The 27,428-nt window shown below is 39.9% G+C and overlaps 1 protein-coding gene across 39 annotated transcripts in view; it reads right to left on the reverse strand.

Moving 5' to 3' along the window:
• Positions 1-27,428, reverse strand: part of TNS3 (tensin 3) — a 186,414-nt gene that overhangs the window by 34,830 nt on the left and 124,156 nt on the right. For 33 of the 39 annotated variants that reach the window (XM_085571626.1, XM_085571623.1, XM_085571624.1 and 30 more), the window contains 4 exons: positions 15,873-15,935; positions 14,397-14,572; positions 13,935-14,052; positions 13,762-13,845 (listed from right to left, as the gene is read on the reverse strand). In XM_085571626.1, coding sequence (XP_085427752.1) covers positions 13,762-13,845; positions 13,935-14,052; positions 14,397-14,572; positions 15,873-15,935 — 441 coding nt within the window. The remainder of the gene's footprint in view (positions 1-13,761; positions 13,846-13,934; positions 14,053-14,396; positions 14,573-15,872; positions 15,936-27,428) is intronic. The other 6 variants (XM_085571622.1, XM_085571645.1, XM_085571639.1 and 3 more) reach the window with 1 other exon arrangement.

The following is a 27,428-nucleotide window of genomic DNA, read 5'->3' on the forward strand; positions in this document are numbered from 1 at the left end:
GCTACTGCTTGAATAGAAAAATTGTTTGTATTAAGGCAGTAGGAACCAGGCTCTTTATTCTGCTGCATCCTGTACACTGTAGCATGTAATAGCTGACTGCTCTAAGACTCTATTATATTTTCATGGAAAATTCAGATCTGAAGTAAGAGAGTGTTTTACATGTATTAACAAACACACTTTGTCTTAGATGCATAAATTAGACCAATTACTCTTCCAGTCCTAATGGCACATACGACAAAGTGTTTTTCTCACTAAGCAAGAAAGCAGAAAAGCTATGCTATATTCCTCATTTAAGTAAGACTTAAAATGTTTACAAAATCTTACACCTTTCATTTTTTTGAAAAGAAATTCATGCTGCTATAACATTAGTAAAAATTCCTCAAGGGGAGGAAAAAGACTCAGCCTGAAGAAATTTTTTCTACGTAGAAAGAAATTATGTATATTCCAGGCAGCCCTCATTTCTTCTACTTTGAAAAAGACCCAACACGGCACACAAAAAATTACACGGCTTCTTCGGCAGTAAAGTGACTAGACAAAACTCTCGAGCCCTGCCTCATGTACTCAATCATTGTCAGCGATTGCAGAAAACTCTCATACTGACAGAACTCCTTGTCTGCAAACCTTCTGTTTCTGGACAGACTCCCAACGTTGTTACATGACTACTACTCTTCCTTCCACTTAATTTCTACAGAGCTCGCAGTAGCAGCAGGCCGCAGGCAGCGTGCGTGCTCCCAGCTCCCCACCCTGCAAGCGGAGCGGCCCCGGCGGCCTCTATCTGAGGCTGGCTCGCTTTAAGGAACCCGGGCCGCCCTCCCCTTGTCCCGGGGTCACGTTTCCTGCCGCTGCGGCGAGCGCAACCAGCCAAACACAAGACCGGTTTTCAGACTTTGGAAAATGCACAAAGCAGGGACGCAGGGAACCACAAACCTACCTATGGAAGCCATCGTGACAGCTGCTCTCCCATGGGCCCGTGCGAAATGGTCCTTCCGTCTCCTCCGTGCCGCATACTGCCTGTGGCTCACCGCATCGAGGCGGCGGGGCGCGCCGACCCGCCACGCAGAGACTTAGGAAAAGCTACTGCCCGCACATGCCAGCACTCGCCACTCTCCCTCGCATGTTAGAACTTCACCGCAAAGTGGGTTCCAGTGTCTGTGGCGAAAGAAGCACAGGCTCCCTTGTCTCAATACAGCCAGCCAGATTAAAGAATGGCCAGAGTTCACTTCGTCCAGGCAGAAAGTAACTCCCCGACAGTTACTAGATTAGGCTTCCCGCTGGCTCTTCAGTTCGACTGCCCATTGAGTGTATGCCTCCAGTGCTGACTCCTCATTTACGTCTGACTTGTTCCCGCCCCCCCGACCTTTCCCGGCCCGGCTCTCGCCGCCTCTTCCACGCAGGGCGCCGCTCCTAGCGGGTGCTGCGCTCCGTGCAGCGCTGCGGAGGCGGAGAGCGAGCGGCCGGCACACGAACGAGGGAGTCTGGGAATTTGGGCTGGGGGCAGGGGGTGTGTGTGGTGGTATTTGGTTGATTTTTGGGGTTTTGTTGAGTGGTGGGGGCGGGTGTTGTTCTTCCCCCACCACTTAACTTATTCAACACCACCTCACTTATTTTGTTTCCTTCAGAGAGATGCAAAACACAAAACCAAGAATTGTCAGATTAGTGCTTTTTAATGTTGACCAAAGCCCAACTACTCTAATACACCAAAATGGCCCAACATTCTCGGATAAATTTAGCATACAGAACTCCAAATAAAGTTTTACTTGCTTCCCAAGACTTACTGTGTTGCTTTCAACATCCCCTTAGCATTGTTCTGAGGAGGTTTTATTCACAGGTCAGGAAGACGAGTGCAAACAGTGCAGCTCCACAATGAGCAGCACATTTCCTTTTCAGATTGTTCATCAGTGCCCAGCACACCATATTTTCAGAAAGGATCACTGCAGGAAATTACTAGATCTACACAGAAACATATACAACCACTTAAAACTTTCCCATTATGAATTATTCTATTGCATTCAAATTTCTACTGGTACCATGGTTTGAATGCATGTACTAAACCATTTTGATAATATTAAAATACACAAGCCGACTTGGTTATACAGATGAGTACTGGCAAAGTAATTGCATTTTGCTTTCTTCCACAGACCATAATGTAAATCAAACTACTCCTTTATAAGAATATTCATTCCTACCACTGTTTTCCTTCATAGCAGCTGCTTGTATTAAACAAGTTGCATGAAGATTGCACTCAGAAGAACCAAAAACAAAGGTTAGTTGTGATATACACCATATTATCGGGTAAAAAGAAGACAAAATCCTTGCCACAGAGTCACAAGAGGTTATTATGCAGCAGTTCAGAAGTGACATTAGTTACTTTGAATAATTTATTATACAACTACACTTTGTCTTGGATGCTTCCAGGCAGAGCCAGATGCAAAGTCTTCTCACTCCTATAAAGAATAATGATTAGAGAAAATTTGTCTCCATAGGAAGCATCCCTGTCTCTACATAAAAAGCACTGTAATCACAGGACCTTTGGATATCTTATTTCTTCCCTGATTTTCAAATCTTGAAAGCTTTGCTTGTTTGGCTATTTACACTTGCTGAATTAAAGGGTGTCCTGGGTTGACTGTATGATGTTTTTATCCCCAATTGTCCTTTCTGTTTATGCTCAATAATAAGTTTTGCACCTTTAAGACTTGTTCTGAGAGCAAAGCAGGGAGAGAAGAAGCACGCCACCGTTTGTTTTCAGAAAACTCCTCCACATTCCTGCTCCTGGACTGTGCCGCCCATGGATGGACAGACAGCAGGACAGAGCTCTCCTTTGCTTTTAGTAGTTTTAGCTAGCCAAGGCAAAGAAGTTCCCTGGACTGTGGGGTTTTTCTCCCTTTTCTTTGGACCTGTTTAAAACTGCTCTGGACTGAACATCCAGAGGAGCACCAGCAGCTCACACCTGTGGCCCACCGGGCTGGGCCTGGGCCACGGCATTTCCAGTGCTGGAGGGACTGAAGAGAGACTGGGTGAGCTGAGCTGCAACCCAGGGAGGGGACTTTCTGAGTTTGTCATCTATTTTGGGGCAGCAAGAGATTTTATTGTTTAATATTGTTTGGGTTTTCTTGTTTAATAAAATTTTTTCCGCTTTTCTCCAAGGAGGTATTTTTCCTGAACCATTTGAGGGAGGGGCTGATTGAATCTGCTTCCTAGAGGAACCGCTTTGGGGGTTCTGTCCCAGATTTGCCCTGCACCAGGGCAGAAAGGAACAAGAATAGTAACCTTTAACAAAGAAGATAACAGTGGTCTGAGATGACATATGAAGAAGGTTGGTTAAGTAAGAAACTTACTTTCCAAAGTAACATGAGGATGTAATGTAAGTAGAAATGATGTAATTAAAAATATTAATATAATTGAGTTTTATCAGCATTTATCAAATTCACCCTTTTTAAAGATTTTTTGCATGGATCCTTCTAACAGACTCAGTTATACTTAAGGGGCTACTCATCAAGAAAAACCCTCTGACATGGACAATTAATAACAAACAAAAGGACACATAACAGAAATCTCACCTTTTGCTTGTTTTTCTGTCACAAATTCAAAGTTTGAACCAAATGAGACTTTTTTCTCCAAGGAAGATAGAAGTCTGAAACTCTAAAGCCAGAAGATAGAAAGGGCAAGGTTGATTGCACACAAAAGAAGAGTTAGGAAGGGAAGAAAAGGCAGTGTTGGATGTCTCCAATGAGGAACTGATTTGGTTTAGGTCAGTGTCTGAGATACTGCCATCTCAAGAGGGAAAAGTCTGTTATTTGGCAAGAAGAATTGGTTTCATGGCTGTTCCAGGCACAGCACAGCAAGTCAGGATTAGGTCTTTCAATCTCTGCCAGATACAGTTCATAACATTCCTGGTTTGATCAGAACCATTACACTGCAAATTAAAATGAAAATTGTTTAAAATGTAGGGCTTGAATTGTAACATGCACCTTTCTCCAGCAAGAACCCCTGAAGCGCAGTGGCTATACCGTGTCCTTCACATAAATTCAGCAAACTCCATAATTGAATGTCATGTGTCATGTGTTTCTCTGCTGCTCTGATGATTGACAGAAGTGTAGGTGTCAATGTCAAGAAGATTGCTCATTTCAGATTTTGTCTACAAGATGCCTGAATATAATGTCTTTGTGAAATAAGATGCCTTACTCAGGCATAGAAAAACACAGATTAATTTGTTTTTCTCCTCCTCTGCAAGAGGCAATAAGCATGAAGAAAATTAACATAGGGGAGAACAGCATCCTAAAAAACAAAGAGCAATACAACCTTTAGACTATAAACAATTAAGTGGAACTGAATGTGTATTTCCTCTGTGTTCCCACTCAACACTGGAAGGTCTGTCATTCTGAAACTGCAGAATATCTTTAACTTGTGAATGCAGTAGACAGACCCTCCCATTCACTCAAACAGAGGATCATTTTAAAACTGCAATTTTTTTGAAAATATGTGCTCACAGCTGTACTTTGATTTTTTGAGGTCTCTTCTTCTGCCTTCCCTCAAACTACATGGATTAATCTGGCACATCACAGTCATGAAGTGCCATGTCATACAGTGGGAGGCCTCACCCTGGAAAAGTTGAAAAAATTTTATAGAATCATAGCAAGAGCAGTAGTCATTCCCATGGTTTTTGTTAATTTAACCTTTTCCAGACAAAGTGACTAGCAATACCTCAAAAATGTATGCTATGCACATGCACTGCAAACAAGCAACCTCAGGTATGTGTAAAAACAAACACATCTGCCAGGATGTCTGCTCATCCAATCCCATATTTCTATGAAAATTGTTTTTAAGTTTCTGTCAATGACTTATTGTTTGCATTTTCAAAAGAAACAAATATTAGTGATGGATTTCTCAGCTTCAGATTATTTTGAATTTTATATATGTGTAAGATATTATTCATCTATATTTCAGTGAATATATACAAAGATAGTTATTTATCAAATGACTGATTTATGTGGGGAAATGCATTACTTTTTCCCATGGAAAGCAAAAGAAAGAGAAACCAAACTCTCTAAAACAGAATGCTTTAAAAACCTCTCAAGTAATCACTTTTTCAGTGGTTCTTAGCAAGAAAAAAGAAAGAGGAAGAAAACCAAACCAAACCACCACCACCACCCACCAGTGCATTATCAGGCTGCATTTCAAATTTACCTGAAGAGGCACATACACTTTGAGACCATGATCAAGTAACAACACTGAAGCATTGTATAAACATATTTTTCCCATGTAATATTTGATTATATAAACAACTTTTTTTGGTATTTGGAAATTCAGAATTATACAGGTTATTTTATTGCCCGAATTTTAGAATTTTTGAGCTCTCACAGATACTAGTGAACATAACAAGAAACTGTGTTCAGCACTCTTGGAATGCCATCATCTTTTCAACTAATAAATGCATATTCCAAGTACACTCAGTTATCTTGTATGGCAAGTATTTAAAAAATAAACAAATAAAAACAACCACAAAAATAAATAAGCACCAGAAAATGCTACTGGCTTTCTCTCTAGAGAAAATACCTTTGGATTAGAGCTACAGGAAGGATGAAAGCTGCAGGCTGCACAATTAAACTTTCAGCTGTATTGGTTCCTGAATGAAACTACAACAGGCAATAACATGTCTTATGCAAAACTTCAAGTTTTTTCTCAGTTAATAATCCTTTTGAAATAAGGCAGTTGTTTAATTTTCAGTTCACAGTGGTATGAAAAGTCAAGACAAAGTTTAGTCAAGACAAAACAAGTAACATACAGACTGGATTAAAGTGTGGTGCCTTAATTAAGGGAAGTGCATAGAGGGTGGGTGGGTTCTTAATGAAGAACCTATCAGCAGTTGCTTGATTTAATGCTAGTAGTGAGGGATCAAGGACCAATCAGACTTGTTGAGGTACCATTGATGAAAGACATAAGATGCAAGCGACTTTAAAGATGTCCCAAGCTAGAAATATTATTTCATACTAACTCCTGTAGGAAAACTCTTTTGTTACAAGATCTGCCATTCCTTTAATTCAGTTCAACATTTGAATTCAGGACAAAATGAATGGATGAGAAAATAGAGAGCCTCTTTCTGTATTTAGGGTCTCCAATACTTGGATGCTCATTTCCCGTGAGAAAACTTAATTCACATTTACTGGTTGAGGCAGAAGACTCCATGTAACTTTTCATAAGTGCCTTCGTTCAAATGGAAAATGCAAGCAGTGCCAAGGGACCTCTGAGAGGGCCATTTCTAGGAGAACAGTCTCAGTTCTCTGATTTACATATCTATCAGCACTTTGCCCACATGGAATGAAAAGTCATCCATTAAAACAAACAAACAAATCAATGTAAATACTTGCACAGAAAATTAAACACACAGTATAAAACAAAGTCTTTCCAAATCAGTTTAACAGGGCAGGTTTAATGGTTTAAGGCCCATTCTGATCTATGGTCACAGTGTTTCTGCCCAGATGCAAATCCTGCCATAAAAGCAAGGGAGGGAGGAAGAGGAGACAGTGAATAGTTGCAAAACATCTCTCCAATGTAATGTTTGAAGAACTATCTGTGGGAAATAGTAAAGGTAAGAAGGGGTTTTTTTGAGTTTTAGGCTTGGCTAAGATAGACCTTAAGCCTGCAGGAAAATATGCTTACCAAGATAGTAGAAGATTTTTAAGCTTAATAACGGTGTATTGTGTATTGTTAATAGAAGACATACATGCAAGCATTGTGTGAAGCAGGCATACATGTACTTTTAGTGATTGGCTAGAACAATTGTCTGTAAGCTTTAGCAATACGCTATTGGCTAAAAAGTTTTTTAAATGCTCTGTAACAAAGAAATCTTTGGCTGCTACTGGTTGTACGTGAGCTCTTGCCATCTTTCTGTTGTCTTAACCATGTAATGAGGCTGATGCTGTAATAAAAGCTCAAGGAACGTATCCCAGCAGTCCCATCCTGTTCATTAAAAAAACCTCCAAAAACACCTATCTTTTTTTCCCCCCCCTCAAATTCTTCACTATCACATAGAAGCTGCACATGGAATTATATACATGTGCACTAGATTATGCATTCTGCTAGCACAGTATTTTCCATGACCATCTGTAGTACTTGAATTTTTCTTACGTTCAATGTGATGTTCAACATTGCAGGCTACAGCAGACTGTGTCCCTTTGCAGTTTAGCTCGGGTAGCTGTAAGAACATTTAATAATGAAATATCTTTGTCTTAACATAAACATCAGATTTGAAGAATTATTGAGTCTGTGATCAGATACAACACTGGCTACAAACCAAAATGTATTTGTGTTCCAGAATATTTTATCAAGCTAGAGTATCCAAGTAGTATCCTAGTAGCCAGTGGAAGAGAGAGTATATTTTAGAGAATGAGTTTTCTTATGAAAATCCAGTAACGAGAGTGGTCTATTTTGTCAGCTTGAATGTATCAGCCAAAGAAAACACCCATTTATATTTCCCACTGGTTTATCATCACATACTATCTGCCATGGACTTGGCATGCCCTAGCTTTTTATTTTCCATTATGTATAATAATATTCCTTTCTCCTCTGAATCAATGACATATTAGAATGTTTGCTCAGTGGCTAAAATATGTGAAGATTTTTTTAAGTTTTATGTAGAAACATATAGCTGTAAACAAAACCTGTCCATATCTAGCTAGCTAAATGGATTAAATTCTAAGTAATTTAATCTCTAAAACTTTGGGAAGTTAAGTAGTATAGACTGGGAGAGTTCCTCCCATGAAAATCTTAGACAAACTGAGGCGGGAGGAAAAGCTCAATTACAGCTGATTATCAAATAAGCCCAGTTGTAGACACACTGTAAGGATTGTAGTTAATACCACTCAGTGGAGGCATAGACTACAAGTATTTTAAGTTATTTTCAGTTTCAATTCCATTCTATTATTACAAGATATTTTCCACCATTCAAATTGATATAAACCAAATGAAATGGTTAAGCTTTTTAGCACATGAGATGGAATATTATTACATTTTCTGAGAATTTGGACTACTAGAGTGATAATAAGTGTTGCTTATTTCTCTGCAGGCCAAAGAAATAGAATATTTCCATGATTGTATTTGAAAGATATATTGTTAACTGTATTATAATCCAGTGACACAAAAGGAAGGAGATCTGTGACAATGAAGACTTGAAAACACATCAAGTCATCTCCAACCTTCCTGCAATAAAAACTTAGATCAGTTTTACTGAGCTGAATGTTTCAATGAAAGTAACCCAGAGATAGCAAAGTCTGATAGATCATAGTCCCATTATATTGACTTCCGTCCTTACAACAACCAATAAGTGGTCTCTGAACATTTATGATTTTGCTTTACAGCATTCCAAATGCTCTTTCAGGAAGCCCTTATTAAGTTCATGCTGGTAGAATCCCAACAGGAGATCCGAGTAATTTCCTGTTTGCTCCTGAAGCCTATGGAGGCTTCTTACGCACTAGTAAATGGTTTATTTTATAATAATTAAGAAACATTAGGTGTTTAATTATAAATATTGTGTAGATGAACACTGTATTCAGCCACAACATAAACATGTCAAGGGCAATTGCAGGACAATGGAAAACATAACAGAAATCTGGTGTATCTGCTTAGCATTAAATCATAAATTCCCTTTCTCTACTTGTATTTTTTATTTTTCTTTGATAGCCTTAACAAATAAACAAATTAAAACCCACTAAAATAAACAAATAATAATAATAAAACTAAATATGAAAATTGCAATAGCAAAAATGAAAATTAACCCATTTCCAGGAGGACAGAGTTTATATTAAGGATCCACATAAGCGGATGCATTGATGTTCTAAGCAAATGAACCCAGATGTCTGGATAAGTTCTGAATCTATTACTTGCTTTGGACATGTATGTCTTACAAAAACAGGTAAGAGGAGGAGAGAAAGACAAATATAAATGAATATTGCATGCAAGCTTTTCACATTGTGGAGAAAGTTTTTGCCCATCGTAAACAGGGAATTTTTCCCTTCCACAAATTAGTTTCACTTTTATTCCCAAACTGACCTTCAGTTTAGAACCCTGATATTTTTTTAATCAAAAAATTAAGCAGTATCTATCATTTCCCTTGCAACTCAATGACTAGAAGAAATGACAATCCTGGAATAACAGTATGATATCACAACAGCATAAAATTCTTATCAGTAATGGAATTATGAAATAATGAGGCTCTTAGGTCGTGGGTTTGCCTTCAAATACATTTATTAAACAGTCATCACTCTGCTGGATGATGTAATATAGTAAGTCTGTTTTAGTCAATGAGGAGAATTAGGGCTACAATGTCTCTGTCAGATAAAAACAGAGTCTGTATGAGAAAAATTGTGGAAATATTCCAGTATGTGGTCTTGAAGTGTTCCATGATGGTATGAGGAAAAAAGTTGCCCTTTCTAAAATTTTTAGAATAGATGCAGCTCATACACAAGCTTTGGGTACAGAACATAGTCTAAGCTCCATGAAAGAGATGAGAAGGCAAGGCTTTACACATGGTTGAAGGCTCAGAGATTCCTTATACCTGCAGCAATGTTTTCAATTTCATCATTTGCACTGCTTGAGCTACACAAGTTGAGTCTAGTTAGGCTGTTCAGAAAAGATGGGGAAAAGTGACATAATGTCTTCTCTTTGTCAGTACATTGATAAAGGATTATAGACAATCTTCCCTTGTTCCACAGATCCCTCCCCTCTGTTGCAAGACAGTGCCTGTTTGTGAATGCAGACCTTCTGCAAAGTTCTCTCTATGCTTTGACCAAGGCTGAAGAAGGGACAGTTCTTCACATCTAGCCTCAGGGGTGGAGTGGCAGGGCAGTGAGCCAGCATTCAGTCCCCTGGCAAAGAGCTTGCTACGCTTTTATTGTTACTTCTATATACAAAAGGACTTGAATTAGCTGTCTGCTGTCTGAGAAAAAAGAGCCTTTATAAGTTTCAAAATGGTCTACAAATAGTGCTTCAGTTCTTTCACTGATGTGTGGGACTCTCCCTCCCATGTAATATACATTAGCTGTTGTGAAATTCCAGAGATCTGTATCTGGGTTCTACGTGCAGCAGCCCTATTTTTTGAGGGGCATTTATAAAACTAGCCAATTTATAGTCCACTCAACAATTTATAGACTACTTAGGTTCATCTCAAGAAACAAGGTGTCTTTCAAAGACAATTCAGAATTAATTCTGTGGGTGCAGTATTACTTTTAATCTACATGAAGTAAAGAAAAGGGCTATGAAACCATAGCAGCAAGTGATCACTGGAGCAGTAGCACTGACACAAAATTGACTGCATGCATACAGACTGAGGGAGGTTAAATTTATACCTGTTTGACAAAGGTGTCTGAAATCCTACATGCAGGACATCTCAAATAAATGTACAGGGAGAATGAAGACTTAAGGCATAGCTAATGTAAGGGAGGCAGATACATAGCACTACTAGACTAGAAAGAAAATTAAGATTTCTAGGGATAACAGACTCCATTTTATAAGACTTTATTAAAGACAGTGTCCTTACGTAAACAGGTTAAAAATCAGATGCATTCAAGATACTAGATACACAGTTTATATTAATAACTTAAAGAAGAGAGAATTTTATAATTTTTTATATGTAAGGACTGGATATCATTGCAATTACTGACTATTCTTTCTTTTAAAATATACACTTTTGGACTTTTCTAAAAGCACAACAGAATCTCCTGATATTGTAAGTGCTAATTACACTGAGTGCTATTCTCCACAAGGAAACAGGGAGGAAATAAAACAGTAATACATCTAGTTAATTGGTAACCAGGTTATGGCATCCTCCCTGATAACTTAAAAAGCAGATAAACAGCAAAGCTGAGATGCAGAACAAAGCAATTTTGAATTCAAGGGTGTTATGTGTAATAAATATAATTCGCGCCATTCCTCGTATGAAATATGTAATATTGGATATTTGTTAAATCATGCCCGTCGTATTAGTTCCACCCCGCCCCCTTTATAGGCAAGACTGGATGTATATTAGAAACTGATTTACAAGTAAAAGGATGTGGCTTGGCCAGGAGATGGGCCATGTCTGGGCTCCAGGTGTTAATCATCACGATCATCAGTGCTGATCGTCCAAGATGGATATCATGGAAATCCTCAGACAGATCCATGTGAATGCAGCCTTCCCGTAAACTCTCCTCAAGAATTCAACTACTCCGGACATTGAATTATTTCTCCTCATCACCGAAAAAAGAAAATCTTATTAACCTATAGACTCTGAATAGAAGAAAAGACTAACTGCTCAAATCTTGGCCTCAGGCGGAATTTTCCCTATAAAAACCGCTTGTGCCAGGATGGAGGTGTGTGGGCATAGGAGAAAACCTCTGCTGAGGCTGACTCCTTGTTGCACACCCAGGGTCGACCCCGGGCTCAGCTCTGTCCTTTCCGTGTGGCTGACTAGATAGAATTTGACCGCAAATAAAATGATTTTTATTTTTAATTTGGCTGAATAAATTCTCATTTATAACAAAGGGTGATCTGAATTGAAACAAAAGTAGTAATATCTTAATGGCAGAAATTAAGACTCCAGAGTCTATGACACAAAAGGCCTTACGCTGTTGAAAATTTCTGAAAAAGTCACTATGTTTCCTGACTTGTACCAAAATAAAGATGACATAAGCATTTAAAAGAAGAGCTGTGCTGCAAGGGAAGGTACTAAAAATTGAGGCTGTTAAGAACTCTTGCAAAGTGCACACTGTTAGAGTGTGTGCACTTTGAAAGAGTTAGATTTTTATGGCATGTGCATTAAAGCAGTCTGAACCCAGAACAGCTGTGTCTGTTCCCTTCAGATTCTTGGCCTCTTCAACACACAAAATATTAACACTCTTGCTCAGGGCATGGATTAGGGATTGGTAGAAGAAATAAGAAGCACTTCTTGCGAAATACATCAGAAGACATAGAAGCAAGTAGATACAGTATATACTTACTGTAGATGCAGGCAATAACTATAGTAGAAGTGAAGAAGGAGGAGGAGGAGTGGGGAGGAGGGGTAGGGAGGAGAAAATTTAAAAACACTTAAAGTATGATTCTTACTTGCCTCTGACAATAGAAGTTTCTGTGCTCTGATGGGAAGATCACCCAATGAACATTGCTAGGAGATGCTTGCAAAAAGGTGTCTTTACTGCATGTTTTCTAGCTGACCCATCTCATACAACTTCTAACTTCACCTAAATAACAACTAATGTCTTTAATGTCAAAGTACATTATATTTACAGCTAAAACCAAAGCTGCATGGAGATGAGCACTTAACCTGCAGCATTCGGTACACCTTGAGCTTCATTTTAAAACAGGCACTCAAAGGAAGAATTGCCTCCTTTTCTAATAGTTAGAATAATTATTTTCAGTGTTTCTTTAACTGAGTATCTAGAACCAGCATTTGAGAGATGACATCATTTAAAATTTAGCAGGAGAATCAAAATAGAGAAACACATTGAAAGCCAAATATTTTTTCAGGGTAAGTCTTAGCCCTTATCAACATTAATAGAAACCATTTATCAACAAAGTTCGGTAGATCAACCTATAATTTATTTGATGAAGTTGTCCTCAGGGGGATATCTGCCAGTAATTATTTAGAAGTAGGGAGAACCATAAAGAGATGTCTTGAACCGTGTAGAAGATTTTTCTAAAGCTAATGATAATTTTATTCTATGTTGATGTTATTTGCTTTTGACAACTATTAAGTGAGGCAAATTGAACATAAAGGGTTTTTAAAATTAAAACTGAAATGCTATTACTGCATCAAAACCCATCATCAGATTTATTGAAAAGTCTGCTATCAAGATCCTCCTGAAGAAGGGAGTAACAGCCTAAGCAGTAAAACTTCATGAAAGAAGTTCTGAATTTTCATGTAAACATCACATAACATGAAAAATTAATGACTGTGATTTTTATTCAAGTTTTAAATACATTAGCTGGCTTTCTGCTAAGTCCATCACTTTCTGATGCAGTCCAGAAATACTTTTTTTCTTTTAAATCCTATTGTTTTAAAATAATTTTGCACAAAAAACGTGACAGGTAACAGTAGCTTAGCGGCTATTTTTATTAGCAGAATTAAGGCATTGAAAACCATCCTTTATTATAAAAAATCATAATCATCCACTACCTATGGTTGCGTATTTACATGATACAGACTGTATCATGGCAAAAAAACCCTTCAGAACATCCATTCCACTGATAAAGGATCTCCTTGACTTGAGCATAGATACTGTCAAGTTCTATTGTCAGCTTCACTTGCCTGGAAAGATGGCAACATGGATATCACCTGCCTTTCCTCAAATGGAGACAAAATCTGCTTAAAATCACAAAGAACTCAAGTCTCCTGACAGTGGTATTTTGACATCATCAAATATCAGCAGAAAGATTGAGGAAACCATGCAAACACAGAGAGAACAAGAGCAGGATAGCCTCAAAGACTGAGCTGCATTTCCTCTTATTTCCATGACACAGCTGTCTAATTGCTTCACACTAAATTTGCAAAATGAATGTGAACATTGGACTCCCTGTTGGCAGTTAAAATCTGGAAGGTATTAAATATTTCTTGGATCATTCTTCATTACTCACTTGTTTTTGGTGTGATTAAAATAGGACTGCTAAAATCCGTTTCTCTGACTTGCATGTCTAAATTCACCATTTATATGTCCTACTTATAAACCACTGTTGTGTTAGTTGCCTTCATACACAGTTCATTTTCACATGACTTAGGAAAGAGGGGTATCTTACCAGAAATGGTTCTGTACAGCTCAGATGGGCTGCTGACCTTTTGGCTGGAAGGAATCTGCTGATGGCATGGTGGAGGTGCTGTCACTAGGAGAGAGGGAAAACGGCAGTTCTCTTCAGTTAACTGCTAAAATGTCAATAAACAAATAAACAAATAAATAGAGTAGTTTTCTTACCATATTTCACCTCTGGTGACAGGGGAAAAGCTGATGTGAATGTGACAGCTTCATTTCCATTTTTTATTGTGGAGAAGACTCCCCCATCTATTTCATCTTGGTAATGTACAACAATCATCTAAGAGAAGCCACAAAAAAAGCAAAATTACAGTGTGATAATTTTCACTTAACTCTGTGACACAGTGGAGCACTCTTAATCAAATTACAAAAAGTTTCTGTAATCAGATGCATAATGCAATCTACTATTCCAGCAGAGAGATCCTGGAACACTGAAAACATGCAAACAGAACAGACAAGAGCATCCTTCAACTTTGAATTGCATTTCTGAGGTGAATGCAGTTACTTGTTTTTATTGCCATGATGCAACTGCCCAATTGCTTCACATTAATTTTGAACACAAAACATAAGACTTCCTACTGGCCACTCACTTCAGTATTTAGTGAAAAATTCTTGATTGTTTACCTCCTTGGTTTTCCCTCCAGCAACTGGTGATCCTGGAATTACAGCCTGGTGACTAGCAGGAGACTTCATCCATCCACACATGTTATACAATTCCCCAGGAATATCACTGTCATACTGCCCAACACTTAACTTTCTGAGCCTTCTCCCTGTTGCATCATCATTTTGCATACCTGTTGCTGAAAACAGGCAATCTGATTACAAAACTAATTTTTTTTCAGTTAGAACTGTTAAAACAAACTTCACTATTCTGTCTGTAGTCATTATAAACAAGAATGTTCAAACTGTTTTACAAAACCACATAGTTAGGGAAAAGATACCAGTTGTAGTTTCTTTGCTGACACCAGTTGGAAAATATTCGCAGTCTCCTTTGTTCTAGAGGAGTAAGTTGAACAGCATAGCTCTCCTGATACTCATTTTTGAAGCGATCACACCCAGTGCAATTGGAAGAGCAAGCCAGCAGAGGCCACTACTGGCACTCGAATGAGAAGCCTCTCTTGTCATTTCTGACATACAGTGGCTCTTGGCAGAAAAACCATTGCTGCTGTCCAGGACTGTGTTTCCCCCATCTTTCCCCTCCCAAAAGCAGATTATTTTTAGCTAAATCAGATCCTGGACCTTATAAACTCAGTTCACTGTACACCTTTTGTGACACACACAGCAATCACAATAACAAAAATTAGGTATTAGCTACACACAGAAGCTGTAATCCTTTTGAGGAACAGCACAGAAGAGTAACCTTAACCAGCAGAACGATCCAGGATATTCAAGACTATAAAGCACTATTTGTTTCCAAAGATGCTAAGAGCATGTCACTAGATACAGAGCTATGATTAGCAGGATTTTATATGTGGTCATCCACTCAAAACAGCAGGCACTTCCAGATTATTCCTGCAACAACTGCTTTTTCAACCCTTCTTAAATCAACAATAAGGATCCATAGAACTTACTGGGTAGTCACTAAAACAACCACATGCATAGCAACTTTTCAAATACTCCTCTGAAAGCTTCTATGGTCTATATATATGCAAAAAGATCTTTGAGTATTAGCTATTTCTCTTAAAAGAGCTGAGTATTTCCACAAGAAGTTACTTTAATTGCTTGGTGTCATTTAAACCTTTACAGTAATTACCAACTATAAGTATGTATTGTTGAAGCACATCTCTTACACTCCCTGACCATGGAGCCATAACATTAGCCATAACATCTAAACCAGCAGGATGGCTTAATCAGCAACTTGGGTAGAGAAAAATGATAGCATACACTTTACACACAAATCAATTTCTTAATCTGAAGTAGCTGATAGAAGCTAAGGTGTAATATCTGGCATGCAGCATACAAGTCTGTGTTGTAGACATTCCATCTTGATTACACCACACAATTATAAAGCATTAATTCACAAATACATTTCTGTATAGTTGAACAGTTTTTATTCAAGCTTGAAACAGGGATTTTAGACTAAAATTCATGATACTTAACTGATTCTGCATTGACATATGTATGTATCAACCTGAGTAACTTGCTGGCAAGTAGTGGCTTGTCCTAAAAATATTACAAATCTCTTGTTAAACTACAGAATTAGACACTTACAAAAAATCCCATCTCTACTAGCATTCAAGGCAGTGTTATAATAACTACTATTGAAGCGAATAAATAAATACATAAAATGATGTTAGTAATTTTTGAGAATTCCACCAGTAAGGTTAAATTTTAGGGTCCAAATACAGCCAGTTATTAATTTTAACAAGTCAGTATTTATAAACCTAGCACATTTAGGAAAAACAACAACAACAACAACAAAAAAAAAAAAAAAAAAAAAAAAAAACCAAAAAAAAAACACCACAACACCAACTGAGATTCTGTTTTTATGGTTGCTCCAAACTGGAAAACTCAAAAACTTTTTAAGCATCCATATTTAACTCCTTTTCCCTCAACTTGAATCTTTATGTGTGATCTCTCATTTATGGAAGGAGTATGTGCTGAAGACCCTGTAAGCAAACTAGATGCATCACTCAAGATTTTCAAAGCCAGAAAAGGACATGAAATCACAAATATCTTCTAAACCTCTTACACAATACTAAACCGTCACAGTGAACTCAATGAAATTTGAGACATTTATGAATATAGACTGAGTTCATACTATTCCAGCATTTACCAACATTTGCATTGCATTTCCTTTCTTATTTGTAATTTCTGTAAAGAAAAAATAGTGAGAATCACTACAGAATCTCGGATGATTTGAGACCAGACACTCCCAGTACCACCACTTATCCACAGGAGGCAGAAGGAGCCAGGAACAGTACAAAAGAGCTTCACTCCATCTGTAACCAAGTTACAAAGGCATGCATAATTTTTTTTCTGAATATTTCTCTTAGTTAACATGGCCTTGTAGACTATGATAAAGAATATCTATATTTTGGATGGGTCAAAAAAGACCTTTGAAATTTAATGGAAGTTTTGCTTGTCATACTAATGAGAGGATTTCATCATCAATAATATTGATACACTTACAAAGCTTGTAATTTCTACAAAGTTAATGTAGTCCCCAGAAAGCTACAAATAGGTCCCTCTGTGAAAATAGACATTTTCCTTAAATAGACTGAAAGTGCTTTACACACCAAATTACCATCAGATGCTGGACAACAGAGAGCAGAAGTTGAGCTGATATATTTCAGTAAAGCTTAAAGCAAATAAATCTAAGAGATTAAAATTAAGTGAAGGAGTGAGCAAAAATTACTTCTACTTATTTCATTAGTTTCAAAACTGTACTTCATAATATTTTAGACTTATATTTTAATATTATAATAATTTAATATTTTAGACTTACTAATTTGAAAGGAACCTTTTACAGTGTAAGGTGTCAGTTGCCAAGACTTCCTAGAAGCTACAAAATTCATTTTTGATTTATCATTTAGCTTAAAGTTTTGGCAGAGCTTCATAAATATCCCAGGAACACATATTTATTTATTAGAAAGCACTTAATATACTGTCCTTTCTCTCTTTTCCCATGTGAAAAGTAATTTTTCCCTACAAAAGTAATTTTGTTTTCCCCGATGACCAAATAATAACATTCCAACAAACTGGCATCAGAAAAACCTCATCAGATGGTTATCACTGTTATGTATGATTATAATTTGCACCAATGAAATATCGTTGTAGTGAATCAAGGGAAATATTATTTGGCATGTATAATATTTAGTTATTACAAAATACACACACCAGCATTGTAAGCTGCCCCACACACACATATTCGGGGGAAGAAGGTACGTTCCTGTGGGTTCGGGAAACTGGTAAACCCCTCCGATCCAGGACTCGGGGAGTGCAGAAAAATACACAGGTAAGAAAGCTCAAAATTACCAAAACCGAACACCCACAGACTGGTTCGCTGTGGGATCAGTAGGTTGGTAAGGCATGGTCAGGAGACAGACCGATCCACGCTTGGAAATCGACTAACTGGCCTTGGACGAATCGCGGAAAAACCGACTCGGAGATACGGTAAGGAGAATCTAAAAACATGGGACAAAAGAAAAGTCAAATTCAGGAGAAAACCCATGAGAAAACTGTAAAACCTGAGTAAGGAGGAAGGGGCGGGTTTTCCGAGGTTCCGAGGGAAAGCCCCTTGGGGGTTAATGTTAGAAAGCTGCGCAGCCCCGTGCAGCCGCCGGCAGCGCGGCTCTGCAGTTTTTAGAGCCCGCGCGGCAGCGGCAGAGGCGGCGGTGCCGGCTCGGGGGCAGCGGGGCTCCGCCCGCCCCTCGCCTTCGCAGCGGTGCGGAGCGGCTTTGGCTTCTCCGTGGCGGGAGGGGGAGGGAGCGGGCTTCTGCCTACCCCGATAGCGGCGGGGGGGCGTGGGTGCCGAGGAGCCGGCAGCGCTGGTCACCGCTCGGCCACGTGGCGTGGAGGAGCCCCTGTTCCTGCAGCCAGCAGTTTTAGAAGCTGCTGCTGCTCTGCAGGGCTGATATCTAAATGCTTTCGCTTCTCAGCCACCGGTTTTGGAAATTAGTAGTGAATTTGTTTTGTTTTTAGTGAGTATAAGGTTGTGCTGTGAGTTTTTTGGGAGGGGGCGGTGCCAAAAGGGGGATTCTATTAAAAACGCAATTTGGCAAAATCATGGAAGGACATTAGTAAGAAATTAGAGAAAATAAAGAATTGGTAAGAGGAGTTGTTGAGGGAAGCCCAAAAGGTGTACATGAGGAGCGATTGAGAAAAGAGAATGAAAGATGAAATTATTTTTCAGGAAGAAGAAATGTCAAGGGCTCTACAATTTGGAGTCCAGGACATCTGGAGAGCCCTTGATAAAATTGAAAGTTGGACCCCAAAGGCAGGAGTTGGTTTTTCTGGTGGATTCAGGAGCTGAGAGGACTACAGTTCAACAGTTGTCTTCTGGGTGTTGAAAAAGCAGACTCTGTGATGGTGACTGGGGCAAAAGGGGACCCTTCCAAGTTCCCATTTTAAAGGATGTGAAAATTGAATCTGGTGATAAAATTTGTTTGGGTGATATTTTGTTGATAGAGGAAGCAGATTATAATTTATTGGAAAGAGATTTGATGGTAGTATTACAAATATGTGTAATCACAAGGGATTCACAGCTTATGGCAAGTCTGTATACATTAACTACTAAGGAGGAGGAAAGGATTGATCCCAGGGTCTGGCTCACTCTGGAGGCAGCCAGGAGATTGGACATGGAACCTATACATATAGAAACAGAGAGACAGAAGATCCCATAAGGATCAAACAATAACCCATCCGTTTAGAAGGGAGGAGGGGGCTGAAGCCAATAATTGAGGATTTATTAAAAAAGGGTACATTGGAACCCTGCATATCCAGACATAACACACCTATATTGGCAATTCAAAACCTGATGGCAGTTACCGATTGATGCAGGATTTAAGGGCTGTAAATCAGCACCCTGTTCCCCACGGTCTCTAATCCTTATACTCTATTGAATAACGTATCTCCAGAAGACTCTTGGTATAGTGTAATTGACCTAAAGGATGCCTTTTGGACTTGTCCTCTAGCTCAGGAAAGTTGGGACTACATTGCCTTCCAGTGGGAAGACCTGGAGACACAAAGAAAACAGCAATTACGCTAGACCTCCCTCCCTCAAGGGTTTGTGGACTCACCTAATCTCTTTGGCCAAGCCCTTGAAAAATTATTGAGTTCGTGCCAAGTTCCTGGGACAAAATAGTTGCAATATGTAGATGATCTATTGGTGGCTAGTCCTAAGGAGGAGGATGTAAGGGCAGAGCTATAGCCCTATTAAACTTCTTGGGAAAAAAAGGTTTAAAGTTTTCAAAAATCTAAATTACAGTTTACAGAACCCAAGGTAAAATACCTAGAGCACTGGTTAATAAAGGGAAAGAAGAAATTAGATCCAGGTGGCTGGTATAATCACCCTACCTCCTTCACAAACCAAGAGGGACACTGGGACTCTTGGGACACTGCAGGTAGTGGATTGAAGGCTACAGTAAAAAGGTAGGATTAGAGGAAAAACTTACCACAGATAGACTAAAATGGACTACCCAAGATGAAGAGAACTTTAAGAAATTAAAAGAAACCCTCACAACAGTTCCTGTGCTAAGTCTCCCAGATGTAAAAAAAGCCCTTTCAATTATTTGTAGATGTCAGCAACCACACTGCACATGGAGTCTTAACTCAGGACTGGGCAGAAACCAGGAATTTGTGGGGTATTTGTCAAAGCCGCTTGATCGTGTCAGCAGGGGGTGGCCCACTCACAAGTAATCGTGGCTGTAGCCTTATTGGTGGAAGAAGCCAAGAAGGTTACCTTTGGGGCCTCATTAATTGTCTATACCCCCCAGTGTAAGAAATATATTACAACAAAAAACTGACAAATGGCTGACAGACACAAGGCTCCTAAAATATGAAGCCATCTTAATTCACTCACATGAATTAGAATTGAAAACTACCTCCACCCAAAGCCCGGCCCAGTTTCTGTTTGGGGAACCACAAGGACCCCCACCCACCACTGCGCTGAAGTAGTAGAATTACAAACCAAAATTAGACCGGATTTAGAAGAGGAACTTGAGGGGGGAGAGAAATGGTTTGTGGATGGGTTGGCGAGGGTCGTAGAGTGGAAAAGGGATATCTGGGTATGCAGTAATTGATGGAAAAAACAGGGAAGTGATAGAATCGAGACCTCTGGATGCAGGTTGGTCAGCTCAGGCTTGTGAGCTATATGCGGTGTACAGGGCATTGCAAGGGCTGAGGGGCAAAAGGGGAATTATTTATACAGGCTCAAAATATGCATTTGGAGTGGTACACACCTTCAGGAAAATTTGGGAAGAGAGGAGACTTCTTAACACCTGGGGAAAGGGATTGGTACATGAAGAAATAATCAGGAAAATCTTGACAGCAATTAGGGAACCAAAGGCCATTGCCCTTTTCCATGTAAGGGGACATCAAATTAGAATGCAATTTAGGACTTGAGGGAACAACTTAAAAGTCGAAGGGGAACCCCAAGAGTTTCCCCCCTCCCCTCTACAAAGGAGGCAAATATTTATCAGAAGATTGGGGGTCATTTGGAAGATGGTAAGTGGAAATTACCAGATGGGAGAGAATTATCAAAAGAATATACTAAGAAAATCCTGAGATGGCTACATCAACAAACACACTGGGGGGCTCGAGCACTCACTGAACAATTTCTGAGATTTTTTGGATGCAAGGGCATTTATGAGTTGGCAAGGCAAGAAGTACAGGGATATTTAATATGCCAAAAGTTAAACTGGGCAAACTCTTGACAGATAGCTCTGGGGAGCCGCTCAGTAGCCGCTTACCGACCCTTTGAGAGGATCCAAGTCGATTTCACTGATTTAACAAAGGTGGGAAGGTATAAGTTTCTACTAGTAATAGTAGAAACTTCCACTGGGTGTAAGCTTATCCAAGTTCCTGGGCTACAGCCTAAACAGTATCTCTGTTCTTATTAGAAGAAATCATACCCTGATATGGGTTGGTAAATTACATCAACTCAGACCAGGGGACACATTTCACTTCAAAAATTATAAAAAATTTAGCTGGCACTCTGGGAATTCAGTGGGAATACCACACCCCATGTCACCCCCAGAGCTCTGGCCATGTTGAACAGATGAGCCAAACTTTAAAGGCTCAATTGGCAAAGCTAATGTTAGAGACAAAAATGACATGGATGGATAAAATGCCACCCCTTGGCCCTATTAAACATCCGAACAATGCCGCACTCTGAAATAGGTCTCTCCCGCTTTGAAATGCTGAATTATATGCCCCATGCACATGGGATGCCAATAGGGCATCCAAGATTAGAAGATGGACATATACAGCTATACTTAACAGCCTTGAACAAAAATCTCCAGGAACTGCGGAGGCAAGGAGTGATCACAGAACAGCCCCCTTGGGTTTTTCAATACACAAAATACAGCTGGGGGGACAAGGTACTCATAAAGACTTGGAGGGAGGCCTGGGAGGGCCCACCCCTATCTTGTCCTTTTGACCACAGACACAGCAATACAGGCACAGCAATATGAACTGCAGAGAAGGGGTGGACATATGCATCAAGAGTGAAGATGAAGAAAGACAAAGCTGCGAGAAAGGGAGTCACCTACCCCCAGGAGACCTGAAATTAACTCTGCGTTGGCCAAGTAAATGACTGACAGTGACTTGATCAGGTGCTCTATACCAGATTGTGAATTTATCCATTTGTGCATTTCATTTGCTAATACTGTAATGCGGTTTGGGTTACACACTGCAGGGAGGGGGTTTGGGGGAAAGGATTGGGTCATAAGTATTTAGAACAAGAACAGTGCCTGACTAGCCTTGTTTTAGGGCTTGCCACTTGTCTGGGTATCCTTGGTGTGGTTTGGCCTATTCCAAAATGGGGTAAGGGGAAAATTGAGGTCAAAAACTTAGATCATTACTGTTGAGTGCCAGAAATTAAACAAGGTACCCTGCAGTGCAGACTCAGTTAAACTATCAAGGTGGGGCATCTTTTAACAGAGGTATGCAGCTCGGGCCAGGTACGACACCACAGACGACTACTCCTGCTGCCGAGAAGACGGTTTACCCCGCTGCTGGTTGCAACCCAGATTGGGCGAAGGCAGAGGAGTTTTCATAGTGGGGGTCCTGATGATCCTGAGTCTAGCAATGTACCTCAAAATTAGTATGCATTCAGGTTGTCTACCCAGCACTGATGTATGAGGCCCTGGCAGCGAAGAAATACCATGCATACAGACTGCCCAGAGAAGACAAGGGGAATTGGAGGCATTCCCAGCCCCAAGAAGCTGCAGCAAGGGTAAAACAAATGAGCATCGCTCCACAAACGGCACTCAACAGGGGACATACGAATTGAAGAAAGAAACAAAAAGGATCATTTACTGAAGGCGACCCCTAAAGATGGGCAGTCAGTGCACAAAATACATAGAAAGAATACTGAGGTAATATCAATTCCAGCCTGTGACAAATGTAACCACACAGTGTAGATTGGAGGGAAGAGGGAATCAATTTTTGTAGCCTATTCCCAAGCAAATGCATTATGTTATGATTCCAATGAACTAGAAATTTGTATGATGGGGGGCAAAACATACTGAGTAGGAAACAATTTAAAATATGAAAAAAAAGGGAGTCCCTTAAAAATGAGCTCATCATCCTGGATCTCTTGGAGGATCAGGATGACAGGGCTTGCCTACAATATAAGAGAACATTTTGCAAGGGACAAGGAAGGAATAAACCAGAGAATAAGATTAAACAGGTAACTCAAGAAATAAAAAGAGAAGAAGCTGAAAGGAGAAAAAAAGAGAGTAGAACAAGAGAGATTAAGAACCCTAAGTGAACAGTATGATCAATTAGAGAAACAATATGTGAATTGGGGCTTACCAGCCTTGGATCAAAACTTACTTGTGGATTTAATGCAAGAAATTGCTACAGAACTGGGCCTGTCTAACTGCTGGATCTGTGGCAGACTTAAGTCCGCCGAGAAATGGCCCTAGAAGGGTGAAAGTTTAACCCCAGAACAATTACTGAATTGGAGAAATGATGAAGCCCCAAAAATCACTCAGTGACCTGAAGGATGGGTTTTGGATATCAGGATGACTGGAACTTTCTGTCTCAGCCAAGAGGGAGGGGAGTACTCTGAGGTTGTGGGGTACGCTTCGTGTGTATCCATTTTAACTGTAAATTCCACTGGGAAAAGTAAGATCTGGCAACCTGAAAGCACCACTGAGTAAAGAGAGAAGATCAGTGTGAACAGAGTGAGAGGTTGGGACTTTGTTGGTATACAAGCCTTGGGGCAAATCCTTTCAAATCTTTAAGCAAACTAAGTAGGTACTGGGAAAATAAGGTGGAAAGCACTGAATGGTTTATACTGGATCTAAAGAAAAAAAAGCTTATGGTGAACTTCCCCAGCGCTGGAATGGATCATGTATGGTAGGATTGATAAGACCCGTTTTCTTCACCCTACCCCGATCCAAAAGTAGCTCATTGGGGGCCCCAATGTATGACAAACTTGGGGTGGGGAAGAATGGCCTGCTGAAAGAATTATTGAATATTATGGCCTGGCCACCTGGGCACAGGATGGGACGTGGGGATATAGGACCCCAATTTACTTACTGAACTGTCTCATCAGATTACAGACTGAGGTGGAGATTGTATCGAATCGCACCTTTGATGCTCTCAAATTGTTATCTAAGCAGCATTCCCATATGAGGACATTTGTCTACTAAAATAGAATAGACCTCGATTACCTACTTGCTAAGGAGGGTGGAGTTTGTGGAAAGTTCAACAAATCACAATGATGTGTGGAAATAGATGACTACAGGGAAACTATCAGAGATTTAGCCACAAAGATTAAACAGGTGGCCCATGTCCCTGTACAAAAATGGAATTCAATACTTCAGGCCTCTTGGTGGGATAATTTGTTTGACGGAGCATGGTGGAAGAAAATAATATTTTTTATTTTATGTTCAGTAGCTGGGTTCATTTTTCTACCTTGTCACACACCTTGCTTTATCCGGCTGATACACTCAGTGGTGCAGGGAATGCAAGTAGTGGCTATGCCCACAGATCTGGAACTTGCAATAGGAAGAACTACCCAAGTATCCCAAATAATGAAATTAGGGAAAGACAACCCACACCACAGAGCGGCAGAAGCCCTGGCAAAATTTGAGGGTCAGATAAGAGAAGGAAAGTCATATAAATTCTATCATGAGGTGCCAGGCAAGGATGGGGAAAATTAAATGTGAAATTTGCTACTGTAAAAATAAAGGATGAAACAAATGTAGTTTCTTTTAGGGTGCAAATTAATGGATTAATGTAAAGATTAATGTAAAAGGGGAGGAATTTTTATGTATTATTATAACTTGTGCCAATGAAATATTGTATGGAATCAAGGGAAATATGATTTGGCATGTATAATATTTAGTTATTACAAAATACACACACCGGCACTGTGAGCTGCCCCTTTGCACCACCCCCCCCACCCCCCCCCCCAATATTTGGTTGCTCTGGACAATGCCTCATTTACAATCTAATACATGTGGCTAGTCTGGAGATGGGCTGTCCCAAAAGGCAATACTGGAACACCTGGAAGCTGATCATTCTGGTAACGACCCAAGATTGGGATCCCTGGAAACCTCCGGGCTGATACATCTGAATGCCACGGTTCCTGTAACCATTAGGAAAAATCGTCCACACCTGGACCTGGATCGTTTGTTCAACCCTGGCTCAGAGAAAAGAATTTTATGAATATGTGGGATTCTGAATAGAAAGAAAAGGTGGATGGCTGAAATCCTGGCCTTGGGCAGAAAATTTCCTATAAGAACTGCAGGGTCCAGGAGGGTGGCGTGTGTGTCCAGGGGAACCTCTGCCGAGAGGCGTCCTTCCTGTCACGCACCCAGCGCCGAACCCGGGCTCAGCGCTGTCCTTTTTCTTGTGGCTGGCTCAGAGAGAATTCGATCCTAAATAAATTTTTTATTATTTCATTTTTAATTTGGCTGTACTAATTTTCATTTATAACATCACCATGCAAAAGCTACAGCATACAGAAGCATGGCCAGGGGTTAAAGGTTAATCATTGTTTGGTTTCTTTAACTGCTTTCCTCAACTGCTATTGAGAGGTATTTATAACTATTAGAAAGAAAACAACACTAAGCTTAAAATCTCGTCTCCAGTGGCTTACCAATAACAGTGGTGTATCTCATTTATTAGCAATTATCCAGCTGGTTGCAAATATAATTCCTTGTGATAGTATTGAAATATAAATGTCTGAATTTGTAAAACTGATTTTAACCACTTGAATTTCAATCATCAATACCTGAGCAACAGTTAAGATTATTTTCTCTGGATATAGCTTAAGCAGTGTTAACTATATTATTTCACAGGGAGCTTCTCACTTACTTAACTTCATTTATTGAATAGCAGGATTTTTGGAATCTGCAATTCATTTCAGTTCTAATCCTTTCACAAGAGCAAACAAGTAACATCTGTGTGGGAATCCTTAAAATCAGAGGGTTTGGGGAAATCTGCAAAAGGCAGGCCTCAGAGACAGCAGAACTGCCATTAGAGTTAAGCAGTAGCCATAAGATTTGTCTGCAGAAAAATTATATAAGAAGTATAAAAGTAAGGACAAATAGAACAACGCTTGGCTAGAATAACTCCCTAAGCTACAGAAAAGTGTATCTAGTGGGATAATAGAAAGTTCTAAGCTTAATAATGGAGCTCTGTGCACTGTAGTTTAAGGCTTCCAAGCAGGTATTGTATTCAAAATAAGCAAGCATTGTTTTAACCAAAGGTATGTGTTATGAACAAAAAGACCTTCCTGGTTCCCATGGCAATACTGGGACACTGATGGCTTGAGCTAAGTACTGATATTGAAATATTAATTAGCTAATTGCTCCTGGGGATCATCTACACCCCCCACCCACACTGCCATTCTAGGACTGGGATGCAAAATAGAGGGACCAGTGGAATCATGGAAGGGGGTTTTGGGGATGAAAACACCCCTAAATGGAAGGCTGGGCACAGTGGAGGGACTGGACAGGTGCACTGGTTGGGGAAAATGGAACCACATCCCTAGTCTATGTTTGACCTGTCACCATAGCCTCCAGAGGACTGGACTGGACTGGGCTATGGGAAGCAGGAACAAAAGCAGCTCTTCCTTGTGTTACCAGGAGGAAAGGAGAAGGGACAGCTGCTGCTGGACTTCAGCAACAGGCTCTGCACATCCCCTCACCCTTCAGCTACCAGGGTGCCACAAGGAACAAGAAAAGGAGAGAGGATGGTCTGCTGATTGGGACATCAGATACAGACTGCACACCTCTTCACCCTTTGGCTACCAGTGTGCCATGAAGACTTCAGGGACAGACTCTGCACACCTTCTCCCCCTTTGACTACCTGGAAAAAGCTACAACAGCGGGGGTGAGCTCTGTGTCAAGCCCCCTACCCAGCTGATCTTTTTAATAAAGAGCTGAACATTAATAAAGGCATAAGCCCTGTTCATTTCAGTATATGTGCTTATAGTGGTTGGAAAGAAATACTATCAATATGCTTTTGCTTTGTGTGATTTTGTGTGCTTTTAAAGTAAGTTGTAACATTAAGTTCTTTGCTGCTGGGGATGTGAGATGCTGGCATCTTCCCACTGCCATAACCATGGACTGATGCTGGAAAATAAACAGCTTTGTAAACTGCTGTTCTGTGGGAATTCAAAATGTCCCTCAGACATTTCTGGAGGTTCCGGGTCCCGGTCAGAAGTATTTGAGACCCTGGAAGGCAGCTGGAAACAGCTGTGATTTTGGATTTGAGCCATGGAATGATTTACCAACCTTGCAGGAAGAACAAGAAGTCACAAAAGTTTAGATGTTATAGTAGAAGTAGTTACAAAGTAGAGGGAAGAAGTTTTTAGTGCTGTACAGGGGGGTTTTAACACCTGTACAGGGGGGTTTCTGTTTTGTACATGGGGGTCAGAGGTTTTAAGATGGAGGGATCTGGGCCCCTCCTGTCATCCCTCTTTCTTCTTCCTTACCTCCATGTTTTTGGTGATGTTGGCACTCAGAGTTT

Source organism: Lonchura striata, chromosome 2 (genome assembly GCF_050655825.1).
Source record: "Lonchura striata isolate lonStrDom1 chromosome 2, ASM5065582v1, whole genome shotgun sequence".
Classification (NCBI taxonomy): domain Eukaryota; kingdom Metazoa; phylum Chordata; class Aves; order Passeriformes; family Estrildidae; genus Lonchura; species Lonchura striata.